This window comes from Polistes fuscatus, unplaced genomic scaffold (assembly GCF_010416935.1).
Source record: "Polistes fuscatus isolate 324 unplaced genomic scaffold, CU_Pfus_HIC Scaffold2, whole genome shotgun sequence".
Taxonomy (NCBI): Eukaryota; Metazoa; Arthropoda; class Insecta; order Hymenoptera; family Vespidae; genus Polistes; species Polistes fuscatus.
Window position 1 is genome coordinate 17,479,083 of NW_025113096.1, and position 27,759 is coordinate 17,506,841.

General features: G+C 29.6%; 3 protein-coding genes and 2 non-coding genes across 5 annotated transcripts; 2 read left to right on the forward strand and 3 right to left on the reverse strand.

Moving 5' to 3' along the window:
• Window positions 1-43: 43 nt before the first annotated feature.
• Window positions 44-1,846, reverse strand: LOC122516126 (coiled-coil domain-containing protein 103). The gene is made up of 3 exons (XM_043633696.1): window positions 1,694-1,846; window positions 1,374-1,633; window positions 44-1,296 (listed from the first exon to the last, which is right to left on the reverse strand). The coding sequence occupies exons 1-3, from the start codon at window positions 1,844-1,846 to the stop codon at window positions 987-989; spliced, it is 723 nt and encodes a 240-aa protein (XP_043489631.1). The 3' UTR covers window positions 44-986.
• Window positions 1,847-1,930: 84 nt separating this feature from the next.
• LOC122516340 (transient receptor potential cation channel subfamily V member 5) lies at window positions 1,931-8,454 on the reverse strand. The gene is given in 15 exon segments (XM_043634069.1): window positions 1,931-2,242; window positions 2,322-2,447; window positions 2,575-2,691; window positions 2,942-3,123; window positions 3,686-3,947; window positions 4,031-4,196; window positions 4,390-4,935; window positions 5,006-5,088; window positions 5,176-5,430; window positions 5,807-5,960; window positions 6,043-6,232; window positions 6,789-7,026; window positions 7,070-7,138; window positions 7,225-7,403; window positions 8,364-8,454. Coding segments are annotated over 15 exon segments (2,802 nt in total). The 3' UTR covers window positions 1,931-2,098.
• Window positions 8,455-9,245: 791 nt separating this feature from the next.
• Trnat-agu lies at window positions 9,246-9,319 on the reverse strand. The gene has a single exon. It is a non-coding gene; the product is annotated as a tRNA-Thr (tRNA).
• A 1,246-nt stretch (window positions 9,320-10,565) lies between these two features.
• Window positions 10,566-10,637, forward strand: Trnap-agg. Its single transcript has one exon. It is a non-coding gene; the product is annotated as a tRNA-Pro (tRNA).
• A 1,380-nt stretch (window positions 10,638-12,017) lies between these two features.
• Window positions 12,018-27,725, forward strand: LOC122516355 (tubulointerstitial nephritis antigen-like). The gene is made up of 8 exons (XM_043634091.1): window positions 12,018-12,548; window positions 25,761-26,035; window positions 26,146-26,209; window positions 26,296-26,494; window positions 26,623-26,918; window positions 27,031-27,230; window positions 27,328-27,479; window positions 27,560-27,725. The coding sequence occupies exons 2-8, from the start codon at window positions 25,762-25,764 to the stop codon at window positions 27,683-27,685; spliced, it is 1,311 nt and encodes a 436-aa protein (XP_043490026.1). The 5' UTR covers window positions 12,018-12,548; window position 25,761; the 3' UTR covers window positions 27,686-27,725.
• Window positions 27,726-27,759: the final 34 nt, after the last annotated feature.

Genomic DNA, 27,759 nt, shown 5'->3' on the forward strand with positions numbered 1-27,759 from the left:
TCAACGATATGTATTAGAAATATTTTAAGTAACTATTCCTCTGTTTTGTATCATTAGCTTATGTATTTTATTAACTTTTTTTTCTTACGATGCAACAATATCACGTGACCCAAAGTAACACTCTCATAATTCTTTTCACACATAGTATCTGCCGAGAAATTCTCAACTCACTGACGGAGAAAATTCGACGAAGAAACTGCAGAAGAAGAAGATGAAGATGAAGATGAAGATGAAGATAAATAAGAAAAAGAAGAAGAAGAAGAGGATGAAGCTTTTCATTTGCAATAACAGTATCGTTTCTTTTTGTTTTTCATATATCTAAATAATAACCTCATCGTCTTACAAAACGATAATACGATCTATTTAAATGCTTATTGTCTTTTTATCGTCCGACCGAATAATTTATATTTATAATATTATATATTCTGCCAGTTTTTTTATTTACAATAATTAGTAACAATCACATATACACTAACGAGACTGTATCTCTTCCTTCTTGGATGTAGTAGTATCTGTGCAATCGTTTGAGAGACAAGTTATTATTAATCTCAATGTAACGCATTATCTTCTTAGATATTTTTGATTAATTTTTAATATCAGATTACGATGTGTTACAGTGTATTTCAAAAGCGATAACGATGAATTATTTTTTTTATATATTTTGTTTCTAACTGTTCATTGTGCTTCAAAATACGCGATACCCGCAATACGACGATATATCGTGCGCGTCCATATTTGGCATTCTACGATCACGTGTGTGTGCATTTACGCATGCTCCTAAATATTTATTCAGAATATTACATATCTTTTCCTCTTGATTATGAATAATTAATATAATTGGACTTTATATTATTTTATTAATTATTCTTTTATTATTTAATTATATTTTATTATTTTCATTATTGTTTATTGAGATAAATAAAGTTTATATTACTGGTACTTGAAATTAACAACAAATTTGTTTCTTTAGTTCATCTTTTATTTGATTAGACTATTTGATAATTTTTAATTAGTAATGTAATAACATTTTTTTCTAATGCTATCTCTTTGTCCTTTACTTTATCTTTTAGGCTTCGAAGCAACTGAGAACAATTTTCTTTTTCGTTGTCCGACATGAAATTTATTGCCAGATTAAATCTGTTACATTTACTTAAAGTTGTTAAAATTTCTACTATTCCTTTCAGTTCTTCTACTTTCAAGGATTCTTGTTTTTGATGTTCAAGACATGTGTTAATTATATCGGTGAGGTAGAATGGAGGAATCTCGCTGTAGAATATTTTATCTTTTAAAATATTCCTTTAAAAAGATTAATTATTATGTAGCTGAGTGTATTTCTATCTTTTACTTTTTCTATAAAGATAGTTATGTATTACCTGGTATTGTAAAGGTAAAAAAATTTTATTTTACTATCATTAGTATTTCTCCACATTTGGATAAACGTTTTGTAATCTTTTGGAATCGTATTAGCAAATTCATTGACTTTTTCTTCGTTTAATTTTGTTTCATTAGTTTCATACATCGAAGGTAAACATTCTAATCTACGATTTGTGCTCATGGAATTCCACAATGCTACCGAATTAGATTTAGATTTGATATCCTTTGGTTCTAAAGGTTTTAAATGTGCTCCATTTACCTGTTAAATATAAAAGGTATATGTAACATTTATTCTATATTTTTGTTGATAATAGTTCACCATTTGTCTAAAATGTTCATAAGTAGGTACTCCTTGTTCCACTGCTCTGATTTTTGCATCATTCTGTAATTTATATAATTCATCTGCTTTGAGTGCTTCGTACAACTCGTCTTGTAATATTTTATAATCAATTGGTGATTTCAATATACTCATTTTATTGTAATTATTAATACAAATATCAGTTTGAATGTACAGTCAACTTATGTTGAATTGGTAGACAAGTAATGATAACCTATGTTTGGTAAAGATATAGTCTTTATTACCATGGTTACGCTAATTCCAAAACATTTCTCTTTTATGATTTCATCAATACAGTACAAGAATAAGACGCTTTCATTTAAAAATAGATTACAGCATATTTTTCATTGCGTTATAATATATGGGTTTTGAATATATTATCGAGAATTAGTGTAAAGAATCTCTGGTAATAATGACATCTGTTTCAGATATCAGATTTTTTTCATTTAGTTTACTTTGCCTCTTCTTATAAAATCTTTCATGCGTTCTTTTCATTTCAAGGATTTCTTTCATTTCTTCCTTATCTTCTTCCTAAAACAGTTTTAATATTAATCATCGTTGAAACAAGAAAGAACTAAAATTATCTTTAATATTTATGAATAGAATTTACCGTTTGATTTAAACGCAATACCAATGCTCTTCGACCATCTGACATCGGTTGTGAGTAATCCATTAATTTTTTTAACCTTTCCGCAGGACTCACTCCTCTTTCGACTACCAAAACTATTCGCGCCCACTACAATTTTTGAACAGATGTGATTTTAATCATCAATTCCATATAAAATTATTTGTATGCGTAGTATCAATTTATTATTATTATTACTTTTTTTTTTGTTATTAACAATTTATATATATATATATACCTGTCTTTGCCATTCGTTTCTTGTCTCAGCAATTTTTTGATACGTGTTTCCCATCATAGCGATTAACATATTAACAAGTAAAATTGCAACAATTGCCATATAAATAACAAAAAGAAGCTGTAGAATAGAAATGAATTATTTTACTTGTAAATATTTAATTTTTTCTAGCATGTGATGAAAATTATTTGAAATGTATAATGTGTATTATTTAAAACAATTTATCATAAATATTTATGTTTGAGATTTTTAATATTTGTGTTTTTTCAGCATATATGAAAATTAAAATGTAGCATGCGTTTTGCGTAATAATATCATAAAGATGCCAGTTTGAGATCAGTAATATTCTGCATTCTTGCGGTGACATTACCTTGGCCTCCATTTCATGTTCTGTTCTTTCAAATGCTCCATAGTAATCGCCGAAATTCGTCATGCTCATAAGAAACATTGCCATGACACTCTCCATTGGAGATGGCATCGGATTAGTTGTTGAATCGTCGACACCGTCTGGCGTATTAGGATTGTCAAAGGATAAGAATATGATGTAATAAGCTAGAATTATAAAACAAAGTAACATACTTGTTATTTTGCAGTTAACATTATTTCTTCCAAATATAGGAAGGTCAATTATGGAGACGTTCTCTGTGACTTTTTCTAATTGGAATAATGATTATTTATGTGTACAGATATATATATAGACAAAATTTTGTCTCAGAATATATAGAAAAAAAATTGCATATTAAAAGAGCGAGCATTTTAAATGAGTTTGATGAATTTCGTTCAGTGTCCGATTAAAAAGAATTTCTTAATAGTTAACACTATTTCTTTCAAATATACAAGGGTCAATTACTTGATTCTTCTCAATGTCTTCTTTTAATTGGTATAATGATTATTTATGTGCGTAGATATATGTATATATATAGATTACATTTTTTTTTATAGAGATGTATAGGAAAAGTTGCACATTAAAAGGGACGGGCTTGTTTTTTTTTTTTTTTTAAACGTGTATCTTTTAAATTTAAATATTGAAATGCCTCAATTTTATTGTGGATATTATTTAGAAAAATAAAATGAAAAAGAAAATTACACATAACATACAAAAGTAATTAATTACCTTGAGAAAATCCCATAACAAATACCAAATAGATTGCAACGAATCTAAGCAGATCACCCATGATCATTCTGTAAATCATTACAACGAATGGACCAACGGTTTTGAAGCCTCTACAAAAAAATAAAAAATATGGTGCTGTCGTTAACATGACGACTACAGCAAGCATATCTTCAACTTCGTCGGCGCAAGTTAATCTGAGCGCTGGAAATGAAAGTAAAAGGCAACAGGAAAATAAAAACATTACTCGGGATGGTGCTGTCATCTGTAAAATAAATCATTGCTATTATATTTATTGTTAATTTTTTGTTTATAGAATATAGTGTTAAAGAAGAAAATTTTTTTTACGAGATTCTCGATGAACATATTCAATCCTAAAAATCTTGCTTCCCTTAAAGCAGCCGCGATATAAAGAACAGCAGCAATTTCCATTAACACTTCGGCTATCAAACGAATTTTTGCTGTAGCAGAATTTAAGTGCATTAATCTGCATTCTTCTGTAAACGTTTGCCACCTGTTTTGTAATCATATTTAATTCGAAATTATCTTTTCATAGAAAAATTAATCTCAACATTTTCTTACAAGTATTTCTTTTTTCTTTTCTTAAATATTTTACAAAATATTTCTTTTTATTATATATCAATTAATATTTATTTTTAGTTTATTAATCATTAGACAATTCGATAAATATTCCTAATTTTACTTACCAACTTTTCTTTTTATTAATTTCAGTAACACCATTGAAACCACTACCTCTCATCGTAGAATTGAATTTAAGTAAATCATCGATTGTATTGATGCGATTAATCGTGCTAATATTTAGATGATTTTCATTGTTCAAAGTATGATTAATAAAGCTCGTATTTAATCGATCTAACGTATTATTTTCTTCTAACGTCGATAATAGAATTGGTAACAAAGCATCTTTTAATATCAAAGTCATATTCGACATTAGTTGCAAAGAAATTTTATCTAGAACGTTGCTAGAATTTTTTGTTAATTTTGTTTCCAAGAGTAAACTCGTAGTTAGATTTTTAGCAATCGACTCTGAGAGATCATCAACTCGCAATGATTTTAAAATTCGTCTGGTTTCCATGATCATTGGATCGGAAATATTAAAAGTTGGATCGATACTTGCAACGGTCGTTGGTGCGGCAGGATTTTCCAACGTCCATGATGGTCCAGGACGTAAAGTAAAACTTATTAGTGATAGAATGAAGTAGAAACAAAATAGATAAAATTGTTGATAAAATCTATATAAATTTTAAAAGATTTCAGTATAATTTTCCGATTAATTAATTATTTTATTTTTTTATTACTGACCGATCCTTTACGAACGTATTCCATTTAGCATTTAAAAGATCAACCAGAGTACCGTCCAATAATTCTAGATGCTCGTCTTTGTCCTAAATAAATAAGAAAAATAATACTATAATTTGTATACTTATTTTTGTTAATCATATTGAGTTATATTAAATTCTATTCAAACTTACGCCAAAAACAACGAGATTTAGAGCGGAATTGTGACTAATATTTCCTGTGTTCACGTCTATTGTATCAACTTGCGATAAAGGGTAAGCCGCACACGTTATACTTCCTATTTGCCAATAAATTTCTCTCTCGATATTTAAAATGTGAAAGAACATTTCAACTCTCCCTAATTTAGCTGATAATGTTAACGGTGTTAAGTGTTGAACATTTCTAATAGACAATGATGCACCAACTTCGTAAGCCATGTCAAAAGTTGCCTACAAAAAATTCTTTTTGTAGTTAAGTCATTTATTACATCATTTGTATTTATTGTAATAAGATAATTGTTAATATGAATTTTATGAATTTCGCCTCTGGAGATATGCAAAACTTTATTCTAGTTGATAATGTAGGTAACTGCTGCAAGAAGTTGGTAAGCTAGTTTTATTTAACTCCTTCGATAGGCAACTCGTTTTACACGCTTCTAAAAATGTGTTGCCTATCGAAGGGGCACAAGAAAATTTGTTTACCGATATTATCGACAATTGCAACACAAAAGTGTTGCATAGTTGCAGGTGCATATATTTCACATTTATTGTATTTTAATTATAGAAAATTGATAAATAAATAAAAAAAGTAATAAAATTATTTTACCGCTTTTTCATAAATGACGAGCATATGCAATACAGTGTTTCCATTGGTATCTTGTTTATCAGGATCAGCACCTCTTGCTAATATGAGTCTGTAGCATTCCTCTTGACCTAAACATGCTGCAAAATTGAGAGGATATTCTCCCCAATAAACGTATCTAATAAAAGATCCATTAAAATTAATGAAGAATAATCGACTTCCATTTTTTATGTCCATTAGTTCAGATTTAATTGTTATACCCATTGTAATTCGTTTCGGGGGCAACGCAAACCCACTCGTGATCCAAACTATCATATCTCGAAGCTTTCTGATCTTCGGGAGACATGAAATTACCGAAGCAACGTTCGTGAACGTCAGCTCCACTATCTAAAAGATATTTTACCATAGCTGGATCTTCATTAACAATTGCTATGTGTAATACATTTTCCCCTATTAAAAATGGAAGATAATAAATTGTAAATATTAAATCGAATTTGACAGTCGATCTGACGATAACTTTTTGAATCATTTCATCGTTATCATTGTGCAGTGTAAAAGGAGTAGTCGTGACCTTCGTCTATCGAAACATCCACTTGGTTTAGGTACACGTACTTGGCTGATGCACGCAAGTAAGCACGTAAATAGATTATGACTAACTATAAGGTATTTGTGATATGATGAAAAAATAAAAAAAATACCACGACATTAGGTTAGGAAAATCAACTTGACCTCGATGTTAAATAACTTCACGATGTATAAAAGTTGTAAAATTAATTGCAGTAGATTTGCCAGAGGCCGTACGTTAATGTCTTGTCTTAGAGATTCTAATGATTATAACGTGTATAGGTACGGTACGATTGATTGATCGTTGAATTATTAGACATTGATGATTATACCGTAACGACATTAAATCGATAAGAACCTACTCGTGATTTGAAGTTTTAACGTATTCATGAATGTGTAATATTGTATATGTTAGTTTCATTATAGATTTTAACTGACTCACCGTAATATTCATCGCTTATGTAAATGTCATTTATGAGATTCGGATAAAAGCGTAACAGTCTTTTTGCCAAGTCCGCGTGAATGGCTGTCGCGTGCAACATACACAAATGTAAAATAGTTTCACCGACTGCTCCTCTTTCGCTCAAACTCCAACATACTAATCTGTGCTTGCTTTTATCTATTGGAAAAATTGTTTAATAAATTTTTATACAGGTATCTCATAACTAAATAATTTAATACTTTTTATAATTAATATTTCTTACCTATTTTAGTCTCGTCAACGTCATCGTCATTCAAATCTTTGTCTATGTCGTAATCTGCTGGATTTTCCATAGCCTTTAACGGTGGTAACTGAAATTATTTGTTTCAATATTAAATCATTATGATTTTAAACGTATTATCTATTTAAAACATATTGTTGACAGTTAGTTATATACCATTTTATGTCTCGGCCGATCTTTATTTCTTAACAACACTAATTTTTCAATCGGTATCCATTTACCTTTCCCTTTGTTGTATAAAAATGGTTCTACCTTCGTTCTCAAGGCATGATCTAATTCCGCAAATTGTTTAGTTTGTGTAGCTCTCTTCATCATATCCACGAATAATCCACCCCCTATAAATATGAATGAGTATCATATTCTTAGATATTCAAATAAGATCAATTCATTATCTTTCTCTTTCTTTTTTGCTTATTCCTTTTACGATTTGTTTAATTTCACAGGGTTGAGAATTAAAAAATGTTTAGGCATCGTTCTTTCTTTCTCTCTTTGATATAGTAAAATGAAATCTGTGATGTTCGAAGGTATGTTAATCTATTACGTCATATCTGCGAGTATTTAGATCGTCAAGTTGAGCACTTGCGAATATCGAAGCAGCGGTAACTCTTTACTTTTCAAACTTAGCATGTATGACTCATGGATAATAATGGATTTAGAAAGAACGAGGTAGACATTTTAACGATTCATTTATAATAATTATTTGTATAATCTAATTTGTCATATTTATAAGCGTGTATATTTATATTCTTATCGCACTCATCGATAATGATTTTGATTATTTATATACTCTGTTTATTTGTCGGTGGTTCTCTCCGAAAAGCTTCATTCACGTTTTCGTGTCAAGGATAATATGCTAAAGATAAAGATGTAAATTTGTAATAAATTCTTGTAGCTTTTATCTTTATGAATTCATCGACCTCAACGTGTCAATATTTAATATTTTTCAGGAATATTTATTTTTTATCTATCAATTTAGGAATATTTTAATTTTCATTTATATAGATGTTTATAATTAAATTATTTAATTGTTTCATATTTCATTAATTTGAATATTTTATCATATTTTTCGCGAAACGTATATAGCGTCATCTGTTAGAAGTTCATGCAATTAATTCCATTTTGTTGACTTATCTACTGAGTTATGTTCTTTTCGTACTCTAATAATTATTTATTTGTTTTGAATATTATTGTAAAATATTTATATTTTTATTTATGGTATTATTTGAATATTATATGGTTTTATGTTTCATGGTAAATATTATAAAAATGTTATTATATTTATTATAATGACTTACCTTTCAGATCTACAAATTTATAAAGCACTATAGACGATGTATCCGTTTGTTTCTTGACACTACTTGCGACATTGCTCTCGGTATTTCCCATATTAATTAATAAAAATAATCAATATTTATTCCAGAACAAGAATAATTAATTAAAACGAAGAATCGAACTGATATACTTTCAATACCACTTCGGTTACCATGGAAAGTTCCTTCGTTATTGATTACACTAATTCAGATTCATACATTCGCATAACTTGATATTGAAATTATTTTTAATAAATATGACATTTCTTATAGCATGTCATATTACATTTTCATACCTTATTTCAAATTCTAGTTACATTTGTATAGATTTTACGTATACATTTTATAATTGTTATTTTTAGAAATAATATCAAAGATACGACGAAATAAAAACCACAATCTTTGTCAATTTAATTCTTAATAACAGAATTATCCAGAAGGATATCCTTTTTGGTTTTGATAAATAAAATTGTAAATTCTGTTGGCTTAAAGCCACAAGACGAAAATTATATTAAATGATAAAAAATTCCACAATGTAAAAAGTTTAACCACATCTTTAAAACAATGTTTTAAGTGTATTTTAATTATTTTTTATATATTCGATAATTAAGGTATTTGCTTTTATAAAATTAATATTTTATTTATGTTATTGTATAAAAGGTATAATGATTTATTATTATATTTATTATTATTGGTGGTGGTAGCAGTAGTTATATGCATTAAAAAATAATATTGTTGTACTATTATTATTAGTATTTATAGTATACTTATGTAAATATTGTGAAATAAAAAAAAGAAAAGTAATAATTACTTTAATTAATAAATAGAGTGAAAAAAAAATAATTGTCAACCCAATTGGGTTACAGTAGGCCCCGGAGGGATTCGAACCCTCGATCTCCTGTTTACTAGACAGGCGCTTTAACCAACTAAGCCACGGCGCCGATGTGAATACAACTACAATATACCTAATTTAAGCAAAATTATAATATTTTTTATATAATATATATATCTTAATAATTTAAAAACCATGTTTCTAATACTACAATATATGTATATTTTAATAATTTAAAAATCATGTTTCTTATACTACAATAAATATTAAAATAAAAACTAATCAATGCAAGTAACAATCAAAATAATGAAAGGATATATATATAAATAATATTAGTTAAATAATTCTATATAATTATTTTATAAATATACTTATATCGATTAATATTATTAAGTAATAAATTTACAATAAGTGCTATATAAGAAGAAATTATAAGTGAAAAAAAATAATCAATGAAAATTCACAAATAGGATCGTAAATCTATTTATGATCTTTCTAAAAAAGAAATCAGAATTTAAAAAAATTACTTTCGAATAAACGCGCCTAGGAAGAGCGTTCAAAAATCAATTGGACTATTAATAAAGAAGATGGCGTATGTATACACACATGTATATACAGTGTTAAGAAGCGTGAAAATTCGTATGAGTTATGTGTCTATTATCCATGCTTCTCAACATATATAATAATATATAATAAATTATCCGAGAATGAATAAGTGGAAAGTTTTTTTGAAAAATAGTTCAATAATTTTTTTTATTATTTTTTGATTGCGCCCAGCCATTTTTGGTGCGATCAATCATGGTAAGAAATTTCCATTGAACAGAAGTAAGCAAGCTTTCGACCCACATTTCGTAGCATTAAATTACTTTCCACGAAGAAAAATCTTCTACCAGGATCTATTTATAAAGATCAAGTATATGGATACTTTGGTAAGAGGAGTGCAACTAATGCGCATGCTTCTTTGAGTGGGGATATATATAAATATATACATATACATATACAATTCGCTGCGTCACCAAATTTTTAAAGAGATAATAAAGTATTCTTTTATCGAGGACAAGACCTAAGTAAAATGTTTAAGAACATTACTATGATCGTGGAATATTATATTCAATTTCGTTGCTTACATGCGTTATTCATATGTTCATAAAGATTTTGGTCATTTATTCAAAATTATTCTATTCGATTCCGTGAGAAGACTTTGTATTACTTTTAATTATATATTTTATTACGTTATTAATGATTTTTACTTAAAAGTCATTCATATGTTTCATATATTTCTATATTTTATGATTAAGGTCATAATTTTGACTTATATACTTTGTAAAATTCAAGGCTCTCAACAAGTGGCCTGTGGCTCGTTGGTCTAGGGGTATGATTCTCGCTTAGGGTGCGAGAGGTCCCGGGTTCAAATCCCGGACGAGCCCGTCAATTTTTTTTTTCCGATTTATTTCTTTAAATACATTTTTGCATCTTATATTTACATATATTATATGTATTTTATTAACTAATTAACTGTTTAATATTCTTTTTCCATAACAATTTAGAAAACAATTGATTATTCTTTATCGAGACTTTATCAGCTTAGTTTTTTTTATTAGATTGTAAAACAAGTCTAGAAATCTTTGGTTCAGCAGAGTAAACAATAATGACATTAACAAGTAAATTATTTAAAATTTGGAAATATTGTTTTTTTTAAAAAACGCAGATTACATTTGAAGTCTTTTTATATCTTATCGTTTATTTAAGTAGTTTTAATATTGCAATGATATAATATTTCTTAATGTTAATGAAATATTGATAACAATGTAAATTTGTAGCACGTATTAATTTTAGCTTTGGTTCGTTTCACCCATACGACTAACAGTAAGTTACTTTCTTAGAGCTCTCTTATCGGCTGGTAGCGTTGGAATAAAAAGATGCGAGTAAATGCTCGATATTGAATTTACGATAAGATTATAAACGACCGATTCGAATTTTTATTTATACGTCGTTTATCCTGCGGCATTTTAAAAGAAATTATATGATTGTTGAAAATTGATTGAGTATTCTCTCTAATTAATTAGAAAAATTGTACATTCCTTATCTGTCTTCGAGAACATACTTGACATCTCTTTTATCCTAACGTTTTCAAAAATACATAAGCAATTAGAAGAATAAAGTAATTAAAAGAAAAAAGAGAACATAAAAGTGCAATAATAAACATCAAAATCGAATAAGCGTGTTATGAATACGATTACAACAAACTTATATCTTTTTCTTAGTATTTGAGAACGATTCTAACTATTCAATAGATCCTTTACATACATAAAATTGAGATTTCTAATTCGTTCATAAGTGCTTTAGAAATAAATAAAACAGTCTCGAGTAAAAAGCAGATGTAACAAAAGAAAAATTGCAAGGCTAGCAGATATACTAAAGAATGCATACAAACACAAACATACATACATACACACACACACACACACACACCACACCACACACGCGCGCGCAAAACCCAAATACGTACACCATGCTCCATGCGCATGTAACGCAACTAATAAAAGTTAAAGATAGATAAATTCGTGATACATAATAAGAAGTACATAACTTCCTTATAAGGTCATATGTGTGATAAATCTAAAAGAAGAGAGCATGATTCATAACAATATCTGCATTCTCAGTATATAAGCACAATTTTGTCTTCGCATTTCTCTGAAATTAAGCAGCAAAGAGATCCGCCGTGTAAGAGCAAGAAAGAGAGAGAGAAAGAGAGAAAGAAAGGAAAAGAGAAAGAGAAAAAGGAAGAGAGACTTGCTTGACGCTTACTTATATATTATATCATCCATGTGTGTTGCGTGGCGGGTTCGAACCGAATTGTGATACGAAGACTTAGTTTAGCTTGCGTTTACCTACCATCTCAGCGGGTCAGTTAGGCGCGCGCTTTCAAGCTGCCAGCAGTAGTGAGCACACAACTCTTGTCATCGCATCCCTTTCTTTAAGAACGTGTAATCGAAAAAAGAAGAAAAAAGAAAAGATACAACAGAAAAGAAAAAAAGCCATATTTTTATTTTGTCTTAAAACTTCAAACGAACGCTCGCTGTGATATTTTAAAAAATTTTTTTTTTTAACACAATTTTGTTTTTTGCTATTTCCACGTCTTTTTCTGTATTTTTCTTTTTTTTTTCTTTTTTCTTTAATTTTCTTTTTTTATTTTTTTAAGTAACGTATTATTTCGCACGAAATCTTCATTTCATGAGTCTCCTTACGACGACGATCATTTCTTAGTGTCACATTTCAATCGAGGAACAGGAAAGAAGATAGTCCTCTCATTTGCATCTCCTTTGGAGAAACTTCGAGTAAGTGATGAGTTTTATCTTCCTTTTTTCTTTATATCCTCTCTTTCTCTCTTTTTTTATGATTCTTTTTTAAATATGTAAATCGTATGTTTGATTAAACTCCGTGTGTCTGGTTTATCAATAAGAATACTTCTATGTAGCAATCCTGACATGTAATTAATTAAATAACAAAAGTATCAATAAATGACACCTTCTCTCTCTCTCTCTCTTTCTCTTTTTTTTTTCTTTCTTTCTTTCTCTTTCTTTTCGATTATCAACATAATATTCCACGAAGATGCTCATTGACTTGCTAAATACAAGGTCAACTCCGAACGAGGCTTCTTTCAGCCACGTATCTTTCGTTCTCGCGAAGAAAATTATAAAATGGTTCGGTTAAAATATTACCTAAGTTTAACGAACGATAATTTTGTTTATACGATCAACAAAGGCTTCCTCCTAAACGGCTCCTCCCCCTCCAGCTGCCCCACCAGCTCCACTGTCCCGTTACTGACTTTTTTTTTTTAGGCAATTTTTTGCCCTCTTTTCTCTAGATCTTTTTTTTTCTTTCTTTTTTCAATACAAACATTAACGTGCATAGCACTCGCATCTGCGGGTTACGCAATTAACGTATCCTCCTTACTACGAAGGTTCAAATGCTAAGATGATTTTGAAGTTTACTTGAAAAAATAACGAAGAGAGACCAATAGGTGGGAAAGAGTAAATGAATGTGGAGGTGGTTTAAAAAGAAAAGAAATTGATTACGAACCAGTTATCTTTATCTTTCGAAGATCTTATCTATGATGTCTTAGTCTTGTTGCAACACGAATAAAAATAATCGCCGGATTGTTTGTTTTCTTTGACGCGTGTTTGAATTTTTATTCTGTTTGGATGGGTGAGTGTTGGGTTAGGTGGAGAAACATTTTTCTTAATTTTTGAAAAATACGAACAAATTTTAACGTTGCGTAGTAAAGTGCTTTCGATAACTTCACGATAAATATAATAATCGGTATTACGTGACCGATAATTAATGAGAAACTTGGATGAATTATTGTGAAATTTAACTCTTCGAATAGTATTCCGTCGATTTCGTTTCGATCTTATCGAGATCGTTTTAGACACAGAATAATAATATATACTAATGAATAGATCGATTTTATTTTTATATATAACAATAGGAAAACTCGTAGAATTAAGAAAATACTGTGACCATCATCTCATACCCGATTTTTTTGTCTGGTATTAGAAGAAAAATGAAAGTACGTTAAATTGCAATTTCATGAAACCACAAGATACGAATAATATCAGTCAGATATTTACAATTCACATCGGCGCCAAACTAATACGAGTATGTTACCTTCTTTTCATATCTCGACTGTTTTGTAATTTTATGCTAAGAACGATAAGAGTAGTGCTATTTTTTTTTTTGCAAAAGAAATACACACCACAAGTATTTACATAACTTGAAAACATATATCGATCGAGGCGCAAGGTAAAAAATGATAAAACGTAACAGATTAAAAATCGTAATTAGAATTCTTCCGATCATTAATAATACGATTGATACAATGTCATTTATATTCATTTAGTTATTTATAAAGTCACGGTCAATGTTTAATTATTTTCTTTTTTTTTTCTTTAGTTATTTGTAAGATCATTTATTTCTACCGCGCGGAAGCGAAATAATGTTCACCTACGCTGGTTTTAATTTGAAGAAAAAAAAAAGAAAAAATAAGAAAGAAAAAAGAAAAAGAAAAAATAAGAAAGAAAAGAAAGAAAAGGAAGTAAATTGAATGGACAATCAAACGACAGGATGATTAGTAATATCGATAATAATTAAGGATTTTTTTTATTTGTAAGATTATTTGTTTATATCGCGCGAAAGCGGAATTTATTCGCCCACGTTGATTTCAATTTGAAACAAAAAATAAGAAAGGAGAATAATTAATTAAGTGAATAATCAAGCGTACGGTGAATAATAAATGTTTAATGGTTAACATCGATATGAAAAAAAAAAAGAAAAAGAGAGAGAGAGAGAGAGAGAGAAAGATAGGAAGGCCACGTGAGATCCATCGAAGGTAAATCGAATTCCACCTTCGTGGAATAAATCGACGTCTACGTTGCTCTTCCATAGCGTACCACGAGAGAAGAATGTTAAAACATAGTCCGAGAGTGAGGGAGAGAGAAAGAGAGAGAGAGAGAGAGAGAGAGAGAGAGAGAGAGAGAGAGAGAGAGAGAGAGGGATACTACGAGACAGCGAAAATGTTAGCAATACTTAACGGTATAGCGTGTTATCTCCATGATCGTTCTCGTCACGGAAAATCGATTAACGTTAAACATGCCTCGATACGATTCCACTCGTCGTCCATCTTCAGCATCATTTTTTAACAATTTTGTCTATTAGTTTTGTATATTTCTTTTTGTATTAATAATTTTTTACATTATTTAATTCATATTTTTTTTAATTTTTAATATTTATTCTATGTTAATATATATATATATATGTATAAAAGATAAGCAAAATAATTATTTAAACTAACAATAAGAATTATCTAACAATAATAGAGTGGGTTGAAAAAATTTTAAACCTTGACGAAAATAAACTTTCGTTATTTTTCTTATTGATTATATAACAAAATATTATAACGTTTTGGGTTCCTTGGTAAATGATAAGAAAAAGGGATTGAAAAATATGATTTAATCCTTTGCACTATGATGTCATCTATGGGGATGACAAAATTACTTCTCTCTAGAGTTTCTAAAACAAAACAAATCAGTAAGTAAAAGTTTGATTGAAAAAATGCATACGAACCTTATTTCTCAGCACCGTTGTATGAAATTGAAAAGTATCATATTTAAAAAAAGATATATATATGTAAACAATATACAAACGAGATATCAAAATAAAACAAAAATTAAATCAAAGTTGGCAGAGAACGAACTAGAAAAAAAAACATTACAATAGAAAGGATTAAAAGTTAACAAAAACATTTTGTTTTCTATTTTAGATGTAACATGATAAATATTTACTATCGTATTTTTCAACGATAAACGTTAAAACGCAACCATACGGATTAGTACTTAGAATTCGATCGTCAGATAAACCGAACAACGAAAGTGGGCCACTCGTGAGTAACGTTGGTGCGTTTAGAAAGACATTGCACTTCGATAAAATTAATCTATGCCAGACGAAGATCGTTCCGTCATGATAAGAAATTCAAACAGTTTAGCATTACCCTTTCTCAAATGTGATAGTAATTAAAAATAATCGTTGTACAAGACGTCATCGTCTATTACTCTCATAGTATCGTGTAATAAAGGTTCTCTTGTTTGGCATGACAAAATAGTAATTATAGTAATAGAATTTATGTGCATAATATATCCATGCACGTGTTTATTTATCCGTGTAAAAACTTTAAGTAGACGTCTTAACCGTTGACATCATTGGGTTATTCTTCAAAAAAAAAAAAAAAAAAAAAGAGAGAAAAAAAAGAAAAACAAACCAAATAAAAAAATAAAAAAATAAAAAACGATGTAAGATTGATAAAAGAAAACGATATATATTTTCGTACAATTTTATATAACAAATAAGAGACAACTCTCTCTCTCTCTCTCTCTCTCTCTCTCTCTAACGGCGAACGAAACATGCCTAAATACGTATTACACCAAATACATCGCACGCACGCACGCAAACACATATTCTCGTAATATGTTCATTTTTATTTCGAGAAATGAGTCGATTAAAAAAATGCTACTATAATTTTTGTTCAAAGGTCATGGTTAATCAGTTTAACAAGCAATTAGTAAATCTCGAGGGATTTCATAAGCCCAAATATAATCCACGTGTAATATATTCAATTTTATCTTTCTTTCTTTCTCTTTTTTCTTACTTTTACATATTTTTGCGAAATTTTTATCTGTCATTAAGAGAAAGAGAGAGAGAGAGAGAGAGAGAGAGAGAGAGAGAGAGAGGAATAGATAAAAAAAATATTCAAAAATAGAAATAAAAATAAAAATTAAGAAATGATATAAAGAGTCATCATACGATCCGTGATACAAAAAAATGTTGAGGAGTGAAAAAGATAAGTACTTTTTCTCTCTCTCTCTCTCTCTTTTTCTTTCTTTCTTTCTCTTGTGATTACTTACGTCTATGCACACACTGGTCAAAGATAGATGGAGGATCGGTGCGGAATTGTCATCGCTATATTTACTTTTGGTACGCGTACTCTCACAACACTTAATTGTCAACCACAATACTCAGACTGCGTTAACAACTAATTGTTTTAAAACCATTACGAATGTAAGCTAATTGATCCATGTAACAATACTCATTTCGACTAATCTTATGATACAACGTGACTTTTATGAATTATAAAATCATGTACTTTCTATTATTTTGTTCTTCTTTTTTTTTTTTATATTTCTATAACGAAATTCAACGAAATCATTCGAAATGATTCGATCGATTTTCGTTCTAATCATCCTGTGAATCATTTCCTAATCTCTCTAATCTTTTTATCGTATTTACGTGTAATAACATCTTTTTCTTTTTTTTTTTTGGTCATTTTATCTAACTTTTCTATGAAATGATTGATCATACTTTTCGTTTGCTATATAATTAATTCTACAAAATGGTAATAGCATAGTAAAGTTTAAAAGTATTCAATTAATTTATGACTTACGTAACGCGAATAACATCGATCATTTTAAGATAATGTTCGTACAAGATTGTCTTTATAGGGAAAAAAAAGAAAAGAAAAAAAAGAAATCCAAACTTTTGTCCCAATTAATTATTTGCTAATCAATTTGTTTCTTTGTTTTTTGGTTTGATTTTTTTTTTTAGAAGCAATACAAATATAGTTTTGGGTCTCTCGGGTAACTAGAAATAAGAATTGGATAGCATTCGCTAACAATTTGGCCGTTGAATTAAGGTGCTTTGGCCGTACGCCTAATACTCCTACTGTCTTTCGTAGAATTACCAAGTTTTTTCCTTCCGTTTTTTTATTCATTCTTTTAATGTCATTCTCGTACTAATTCTTTTTTTTTCTTTTTTCTTCCTGCGTGTCAGTAACACTCGGGAACTCGCATGTAAACAATGTATCTCGTTAGGGTACACCAACGATCGGAATTTGGGGCAACGAGCGCATCCAACAAGATGGTGATGGTGGTGGTGTTGGTGTTGGTGGTGGTGCTGGTGGTGGTGGTGATCATCGGTTAATATGACGTACTGGTTATTTTTAGTATTAACAATTTGTAGAAACGTGAATAAGCAATGGCGCGCCGTTTGGTAAACAGAAGAGAAGGGAAGAACAAAAAATGGTGTCATGCTTCGAAAGGAAAAAAGAAAAAAAAAAGAAAAAGAAAAAATATCTCAGACATCTCCCGTACCTTTTTTTTCTTCTTTTTTCTTTCCTTGATTTAAGAATTACGAATAAAAATTCATACGGGTAGTACGCATTGATAATTTTGTTTCCTTTCCATGCATTTCTTATGAACGTATTCTAGATAATAAAAAAAAAATAATTCTAGATAATAAAACAAAAGTAATTGAAAAAAGGAAAAAAATAGATAAATAAATAAAAGAAAATAAAACGTGAGAGACGCTCGAATTTTGTTGTAAGACGATAACGCTGATTAATATTCGTAAGAGAAATTGCATATTTTATGTGCATTTTTTAAAGAACGTATTCTACGTGTGTACAGTGAAGGAAATAAAAAAAAAATACCAAAAAAGAGAGCGATGGAGAAAGAGAGAGAGAGAGAGAGAGAGAGAGAGAGAGAGAGAGAAAGATAAAACAATAGAACAATAAAAAGGAGGTGTCTTGTGTTATTAAACAGGCGCGTATTTCTTAAACGAGACGTTTGACCTCCGATCAAAATAGTGGTCGACTTTCGTTTTACAACCGTGTCCAGACTTAAACGTCACGATATATTTTACCGAGTCAATAGGCTACGGAGAAAATTACAGTGATGTAAAGAAGAAGATGGATAATAAGAGAACAAAAAAGAGAATAAAAGATATACGTAAACTTTATTCGTTGGGCTAATTCACAAAGTCTATGCACGAAGTGTCGAGTAATTCAAAGACTGGGTCATATATGAAATAGAAAAAAAAAAGAAAGGGGGATACAGTAAACGAAAGAGTTAAGGAATGATTAAAAGGAAAGAAAAGAAATAAAGAAAAAAAAATAAAAAGAAATAAAAAGATGAGTTTGACATTTTATCACCTTCTTCTTGTCGTCATCGTTGTTATTGTCGTTGAAGAAACTCATTAATTGGTTTGCACGCGTTTCGTGTTGTCAATTATGTTAGAGAATCGATGAATGATTATTGCTTATTTGTTTCTAGCTTATTAGAAACCATTCCTTCATATTTATTATTTATGTCATACCTAATAGAAGGAGAGAAAGAGAACAAAAAATAGAGAAATAGAAATGATTTTATTGGAGCAGAAAACATCTTCAGATACAAACACTTTGAGACCTCGTTAAAGTTTTCAACACTTCCAATACGATGGTGACAAGTTTTCTGCTTTGCTTTTCATAGTCTACTTACTTTCCCAACTAACATATGCTTTTCGTGATAAAATGCAGAATTCCGAGAGAAAAAGAAAGAAAAAGAGAAAGAGAAAGAAAAATACTATTTTCGTACCGATTTGATATTATTTTCAAATAGATTCTTTTATTTCGAATAATAAACAAATGTTATTCATCGTTTAAACATTAAACAAACTTAATATAACTTTAATATTTAATTTCGTTATTTTTTAAAGTTTATTATTAAATTACTTCTTTTTTTTAATAATATTTATGACTATAAATTTAAAAATATTATACATAGAAGAATCATTCTAAAAAAAAACCTAACATTCGTTAACATAAAATTTCCAAATCGTATTTATAAAAAAAAACAAATGTGGTAGAATTATTTAATTTAAGTAAATGTTAAATGTATATACAAAATTTGGTTCAAAATACTTTTTGAAAAAATGTAATATAAATGAAACGACATAAAACTTATGCAACGAGACTGTAACTGTGAAGACGTAACTGTGAAACGTTCACATAAATAATAAAAAGTAGTTTGGATCTACATACATCGACGTATCGCGGAATTAAAATTGTAAGCTCGTGCTCTCCACGTCGAGCCATAAAAATAATCCGAAGCGGAATATAAAACAGGAGTCTATGCTACTACGGTCCGTTTATTTTCCTGAAATCTTAAGGGGGATGTTGAAACGTATTTAGAAATATACGAACCCGTTCTTCTTCGACATATTGATCATGCTCTTTTAAAATCTAACTTATTTTTTATTTCTTTTTACCAATTTGCAATACAATAAAACAACATTTACGTTCCTATATACATGTATTCTATAATAATTATTCTTAATGCTTGTATAAATCGGAAGATATTATTCGTAGTTTAAACAAGGAACATTTGTTATCGATGATATTTAATAAATAATCATTTAATTCGTTGCATATAATATCGATTATAATCATCAGTATGATTTATTTTTTATCTGCATTACACTCATATGTCTTCATTAATAGTTTGTATACGTGCTCGCGCGTGGCTGCACGTGTTCGTGTGTATATAATTACAAGTGTAAATGAAGATAATCGATCATTATCGTTTCGATATGAAGAACTTATGTCGTTTTACGAAGCCACCGCTAATATACACCGATGAAAACGATTACAAAAGATTTTATCGATCTGACGCACGATCGAAACGCGTAATGTCCAATTAGTATCGTCGAATGGACGATGGTGCATCAAAGTGAGTCACGATTATGCGATACGTGTTTTGTGAATGAATTGCTTGTTCCGGGAAGCATACATCGTGCCTGTATGTGTATATGCTTGTTCGTTATATATGTGTGTGTGTGTGTGCGTGAGTATTTTTGAAGTCATTCTTACAGAAAACGATCGATTGTTCGATCAGCTCGATTGAAAGGTCGAATAATTGAAATACCTTTGAAATGAGACATTTAAAACTTAACATTTATCCACTGTCTATACAATTTCTCTATTGATCGTGAAAAATGCGTTTTCTTAAACGACTATTAAGTTGATTAATGGAATAGAATAAAATAAAAAGTTTCAAATAGCATGCAACCTTGGAATAAATTATTTTGATAAATAGGGATGAGTTTGGATGTTCCTAACGTCTTTGAAAATTGATCGATCGCTTTGAAAGTATGATCAAAGGGGGAGGAGATATACACGCTTTCTAATTTTAAGAGAGTATGTTATTTCTATTTTGAAAATATTATTCTGCGAAGTTTTTTTTAGGATTACTCTGTTATTTTTCTTTTTTTTTATTTGTGTGAATTGGTACTTTTTTATCATTTTTTTTACTTTTTAGAATTATTTTACAAATTACCTAATCTACTTTTATTTTATTCTTGATTAATAATTATTTTACTAAATATCCCTAATGCTTTGTAAGCTACAATTTACAGAGTAAATCTAGTAAATATCAGATATTTAGTTATCAAAGTATCACTGTAAATTTGCTTTTTTATGTGATTTATTTTACAAATTACTTTATCCTCCTTCGTTTCATTTTCAAGTAACTTTTATTTGTAATGAATCATTTAACAAAGTATTTTCACAATTGTTTCGTTTCGTTTTATATGCGATTTATTATTGAAAATAATGAAACGAATTTTGCAAAGAACTTAATTCACTTGTTTACGATTTTAGAAAATATGTTCCGCGAATGAATACATAAAGGATGTTTCACTTAATTAAACGTTACCGATGAAAATCCAACTATCTATCTTCTTTGATCTTGTTCCGTTTCTTTGAACTGGCCTCTTGTCGAAAAGTCGGTCACAATTATAAGTTTCGCGATATATAAAGGTTGCATAGCTTTCTGTTGAGAGAGTAGTCATTGAATAAATCCGTCTATGACGTCACATTGATACTCACTTAAGCGATTAATCGATACAAATATGTAGTAAATCACGACGATAGTGTGGCAATTTACTTTCCATATCTATTTACTCATACTTATACGTATTTTGATAATTGCTCGCTTCCAACCATGATTTCAAATGAACAAATCTTTACTGCTAATATCTTAAATTCATAATTTTGTAAAATTAAAATAAAATTTTCTATTTAATTTAATACGCAATATATAAACCAAATATGCTCGATACAATTTAATTTTGTTATACAAATTTTCTAAACGAGAAAAATTATTTCGAATTATTATATTATTTACAATTGTAATATTTTTTTTTTCTACAAAATTTTTCGAACAAAATAAATTTACAAAATCAACAAATTTTGTGAACAAACGTATACTGTTGCGCATGTGTGAAAATTTATGTGAATTTAAATTACCAGAAATAGGCGAGCGTCATACTTTCATTGTCATCTTGATTAGAGTGAATCAATCCTTTAGTCTTAGAATTGTATGCGTTAAAAGTGAATAGAAAGTTGTAGGTGGTCGGAATCATATCGCGGCCTCAGTGTCGACTTAATGTTAATGAAACTAAATGGGTCAAGAACGTTTAGCTGTACGCTCTAATCGTTCCCAATAGCGAGCTACTTTTGTTTCACGCACCACGCTAAACGCTTTACATTCATATGCATTATGTATGTATGAAAGTACGTAAGTACTTTTACTTACTAACTATATATATGCGAAAGACATAATGCAACCTCTTGCACTCTGATTTTCGTCGATGCAAATTCGGACGATGACGTCGTAACTATTTCATTAACTATACTTGTCATTCATCATTTTAACACTCTTACGTAAGTAAACATATTTCTTAGAAAACTTTTTACATTAGTACGGTAGTGAATTAGATATCTTGCATATTATAATTATTTCCAATTATATGTAAATAAATAATAAATAAACAGTAAATAGTGTGTGTGTGTGTGTGTGTGTGTGTGTGTGTGAAAAAGAACAAAAAAATAAAAAAAAAAAAATAAAAAGAAATTACGTATAGCAAAGTAAAAACTTAATTTGGTATTTTGCAAAATAATTTGAAACCAAGATATTTGTCCATCTCACCTTGTTGAAATTCCTCATTAGGTTTACGCATAAGCGTATCTTTTTCCACCCGGTCGAAAAGTATTGAATTTACTTTTATCAAAAAACCAAAAATATACGTGATATCAAAATTCCGCTGGTATCTGTAAGTATGTTTTTGCAAATTCTAATCGTTACAATGTTTTTTTCTCGGTCAGCTTACTTTTATTTAAAAACAAATAAAAGTTCGTTTTCGTTGAGACTAAAACTTTTCAACCCAGTCTAGTATACATACATACACACACACACATGCGTGCGCGCATTTAATTTTTTCTTTTCGTCTCAATGAAAACAATTTCTCCATACATCGACATTACGTTTTAGTTTCAATATTATTTTTTTCTCCGTCGTACTTTTTTATTTGTACATTTTAAGCTCGTTGATAGGTCAATGACCTTTTAAAAGAGAAAAGAATCTAGAGCATCTACATACATTGCGTTACTCTTTTAAATGAATAGAATCATCTAAGTTAGAAATGTTTGCAATGTTATCAAGGTTGTGCCTTTTGGTTCATTAATTTGTAAACCTTTAGAGAATTCCGGTGCCTTAACCTTGGTAATCTTAGAAATACGTCTGGAATTGCGCCAATTTTCTGAATGAACAGTTAGAAGTTTAAATGGTCTATCTTAGTCAGTGTGTCAAGTCTGTTTATATCGAGTCGAGTCGAAACATGTTAACTTAAGACGATATTTTTGGGATCGCTATGTTATTGTACTTAAATTTGTTAGAGAGTGCAACGATCTATAATTGTAATCAGTTAGGATTTACAATAACAATTGAAAGTTTGTATACATCTACTGAATTTGAATTGCACACTTATCTTAAGTATAATTTGAAAGACTCGACAAGATATCATCAAATGTTATACATGAAAACATTGAGAAAGAACTTTCAATTACTGGCCAAGTATAATTTGAAGACTCAAAAGATATCACAACTACGCATTCATCTATTCTACAAGCTATAAATTTCATTTCGTTCAAGCTCAAGAGAAAACTTGTGAGACCTTCTAAACATTAGTTGAAACAATTTGCAAACGAATTACAAACTGCAATAAATCAATTGCACTTAATGTTAACATTATGTTAATTATTTTCTACGGAAAATTTAATAATGTTTTATCAAATGATTATATCATGGTCAGTTCTTTTAATTTTATATCTACGTAAATCAAATGTTTTGAAAGAAAATTTGAAAGAAAAAGAAAAAATTAAAACATTTGGGAAATATAAATTCTAATAATTTAATTTCACATACGATTACGTGTACCGAAAAATATGATTTATAGTGCAGACAAATAGGAATAGACTATAACTCAAAATTCGTATAAATACTTTTTAACAGAATAGACAAGTTGGTTAAGTTTTATTCCCACCGTCGTTAATGTTCTAGCCAAACAAAATGACTTTGGTAAATACGATTTACGAGTTTTGCAATGTGGCAAGAAAGTGTAAGGCGAGTCAACGAGCTCGTTTTTCAAATAGATCGATGATACGTGACTATGCTTTACGAGACATACTCGTTCATGAGTCCAAGGAACTTCTTATCGAATGTCATTGATCAATTCATACGGCCGTTCTCATCCATTAACTTTTCTTGCGTATGCATGTGTATGTATGTGTTATAGACTCAATAAGTATAACGATACTTCTATATTTGCTTATGTTAGTTCCTTATCAGAAAAGCACGCATGACCAAGAGTTTCATGTAATATTTTGGCTCACCTCCAAAAACCACTCCCATCTGTTAGAAAATCGAGATGCAATAGGGTCGAATCAATCTTATACTTCGATTTTATAAGAATTGTATTTGACGCTCCAATCATTTTTCATTCCTGGCACATATTTTCATTTACATCGTAGTCATTCTTATCTCGTTGAATACGATTCATTTACAAATTGATTTAATTGTATCACGTTTCGAACTTCGTTTAATAGAGATAAGTATGTTGTATAATTTTATATGAGTAATTGATATTCAACATAGTTAATCTTCAGTCATTTTACAAACGTATTGATTTACTTTGCTTAGAATTAATGAAATATAATTCTATCGTTATTGTAACAGGACCTAATGTATTTAGATTATTCTGTACTCTCTTTTACATATGACTATAGTATAGAATTTATTTATCATCTTATATATAAAATATGTATATCATAAAAAAGTTTCGTGTTATATGTACGATGTAACTGTCAAATCGATTGATTCGAGGATGTAATAAGCATCGTTCCAGTCTGATAAATTCCATCAATATTATAATAGGATAGAATTGTTATAGAGAGTTGGTGATCCGTGAATAAACGATTTTTTAATAGATGAATTAATTAGGAATATTAATAAAGAATCTAGTAAATCGTGTTTGAAATATATTACAAGTTAGAAAGAATGTGGTAAGTCAAGCATCGTTAAATAATCCACTTAGTTTTATAATTCGTATTACATTCAGGTGTACAATTAGTAGTAATGTAATGTTCTGTAACATCTGGCAAAAAACAACAATAGTTTTGCCAAGTTAGTGATGTACGTATACTAAGAACACGTCATCTTATCTACTTTGGATCGACTTCAAAGTTACGTTCCGCTCGTTAGATGCTCATATAATTCGTCATTAGACCATCAGCGTTCTCGGAAGATGATGGAATCCGACGATCTTGTGTAATGTTATCAACTTGCTCTTTGAATGACATTGTATGCTTTTGTGATTCGCGTAATGAGAAACACAAGATGGAATGTAAATATTTCAAATAATTGTACAATAATTTACAAGAAAAATGATTATCACTTAATTCTTTAAAAAAGTTTCTTAAATATTAAATCTTAAAGAATTCCCCTTACCTTTTTCATGAATTGTGAAATAATTATAAATAATTAGTTACGTTTGATTAATACATTTTTTAAACGAGCAAGTGTTGCACCTGAAAATATGTAACCCTTTATACTTCATCGGTAATGTCGCATGCGATATATCCTGAAGACATCTTTTTCCGTAATACAATTATGTATAAATGAATTGCCTATTATTAGGGGTTCAAAATTTGTTTAGAACTTTGATGTATGACGTGTTGCCTAAATTTAGGCATCGCATATTTTCATATTAAAATATTCTATTCGATATATTAATTTATTTCGAATATGAAAATGTTGTATTAATAAAAAAAACATCTTTTCCAGGATGTGGATCTTCGCAGTGGTTGCTCTGACGTATTTATCGTCGTTTGCTAAAGCTATACCAAATTATTCTGGACTACCTCCTGGTCCATATTGTGCTTCGAGATATCCGGCATATGCATGTTGTCAAGGAAGACAAGATGACTGCAGTGCACCGATCTTAGAGACAACATGTTATTGCGACGATTTTTGTGACCGAAAAAGAGAAGAAGATTGTTGTCCAGATTATTATTCCCATTGCAAAGGCATAACGGAAGCTCCACCGGAAGAGATCAGACGTACGTTCTTTGAGTGTTCCAATCTAAATCTAAATAATTGCATTATTTATTTTCATATCTCCTCATATTTTTCATTCTTTCCACATTAATCAACCTTTTTCATTTTACAGTTTGCTGGCACGATGGAAGGATTTACAATCACAGCCAGGTCTTCATGGTAAACTGCAATCAATGGTAATTAATATTATCATTTATTTCAAAATCTAAAACAATCTTATTGAAAATAAAAACGAATAGTTGTATGATATTGAAATTTTCAGTAAATGCTCACTGTTAGGCAGACGCGCAGAAGTTCTCTGCGAAGAGAATCGATGCCTGATCGAGCCAGACTTTGTAAAGGAACTCGATTTAGAGAGCAACACGTTAGGATGGACTCCTGGAAATTATTCGAAATTTTGGGGAAAGACACTTCAAGAAGGAATACGATATCGATTGGGTACTCTTAATCCATCGCAATCGGTACAAATATAATTGGTTATCGTTGTTGAAATATCGTTATTAGAATATAAAATATCATATTATTATTATTTTATTATTATTATTATTATTATTATTATTATTATTATTATTATTAATATTTAATATAGATTTATAAAATGAATCCTGTGCGACGTATTTACGATCCCGAAGCACTTCCACGTAGTTTCAATGCAAAGTCACGTTGGCAACGTAACATATCAGAAATTCACGATCAAGGATGGTGCGGAGCATCTTGGGCAATATCAACAGCTGATGTTGCGTCCGATAGATTTGCAATAATGAGCAAAGGTGTTGAAAATGTCAAATTGAGTGCGCAACATCTTCTCTCGTGTAATAATCGTGGCCAGCAAGGTTGCAACGGTGGATATTTGGACCGAGCCTGGTTCTTCATGAGAAGATTCGGGTAAACAAATGATTCGTGTTTATTTGAAAATTCAACGTAATAAGCTATTTGAAAAGTAAGACTTTTTCGTTCTATATTTATCAAGTAAACGATAATTTGTTCACTTTTGTAGATTAGTCGACGAGGATTGTTATCCTTGGACCGGTAACCAAAATCAATGCAGATTACAAAAGAGAACAAATCTTCGTGCAGCTGGATGTCGAAATCCACCTTATCATCTAAGAAAGGAATTATACAAAGTGGGGCCTGCTTATCGTCTTGGCAATGAAACAGACATCATGCAGGAAATTTTAACTTCCGGACCTGTGCAAGGTAAAAGAGACAATTGCTTATATTATACTTGTGAATCTTTCGAAACAAACTTTATTCTCGTGATTGGTTATTTTTAAACGATCTTATCAAATTTCAGCAACGATGAAGGTCTATCAGGATTTCTTCACTTATCGATCAGGTATTTATCGACATTCTCGAATCGCTGAAATGTATGAATTTGGATATCATTCGGTGAGAATTATTGGATGGGGTGAGGATTATCATCGTGGTGGATTGGTCAAATATTGGGTGAGTATTATTTGATAAAATCATTCTATAAACATTTACCGTTTCATTCGTCGTATATAATTTTTGTTTGTTGATTTTAGACCGTAGCTAATTCTTGGGGTTACGATTGGGGTGAAAATGGTCTCTTTAGAATTTTAAGGGGAACGAACGAATGTGAGATAGAATCTTACGTACTCGGAGTTTGGGCCGAAACTCTAATATTATAATATCGATTATAATATTAAAAGATATTACTGACAATGAGAACCATGTGACATTTGATCATGATCACTGAACAATA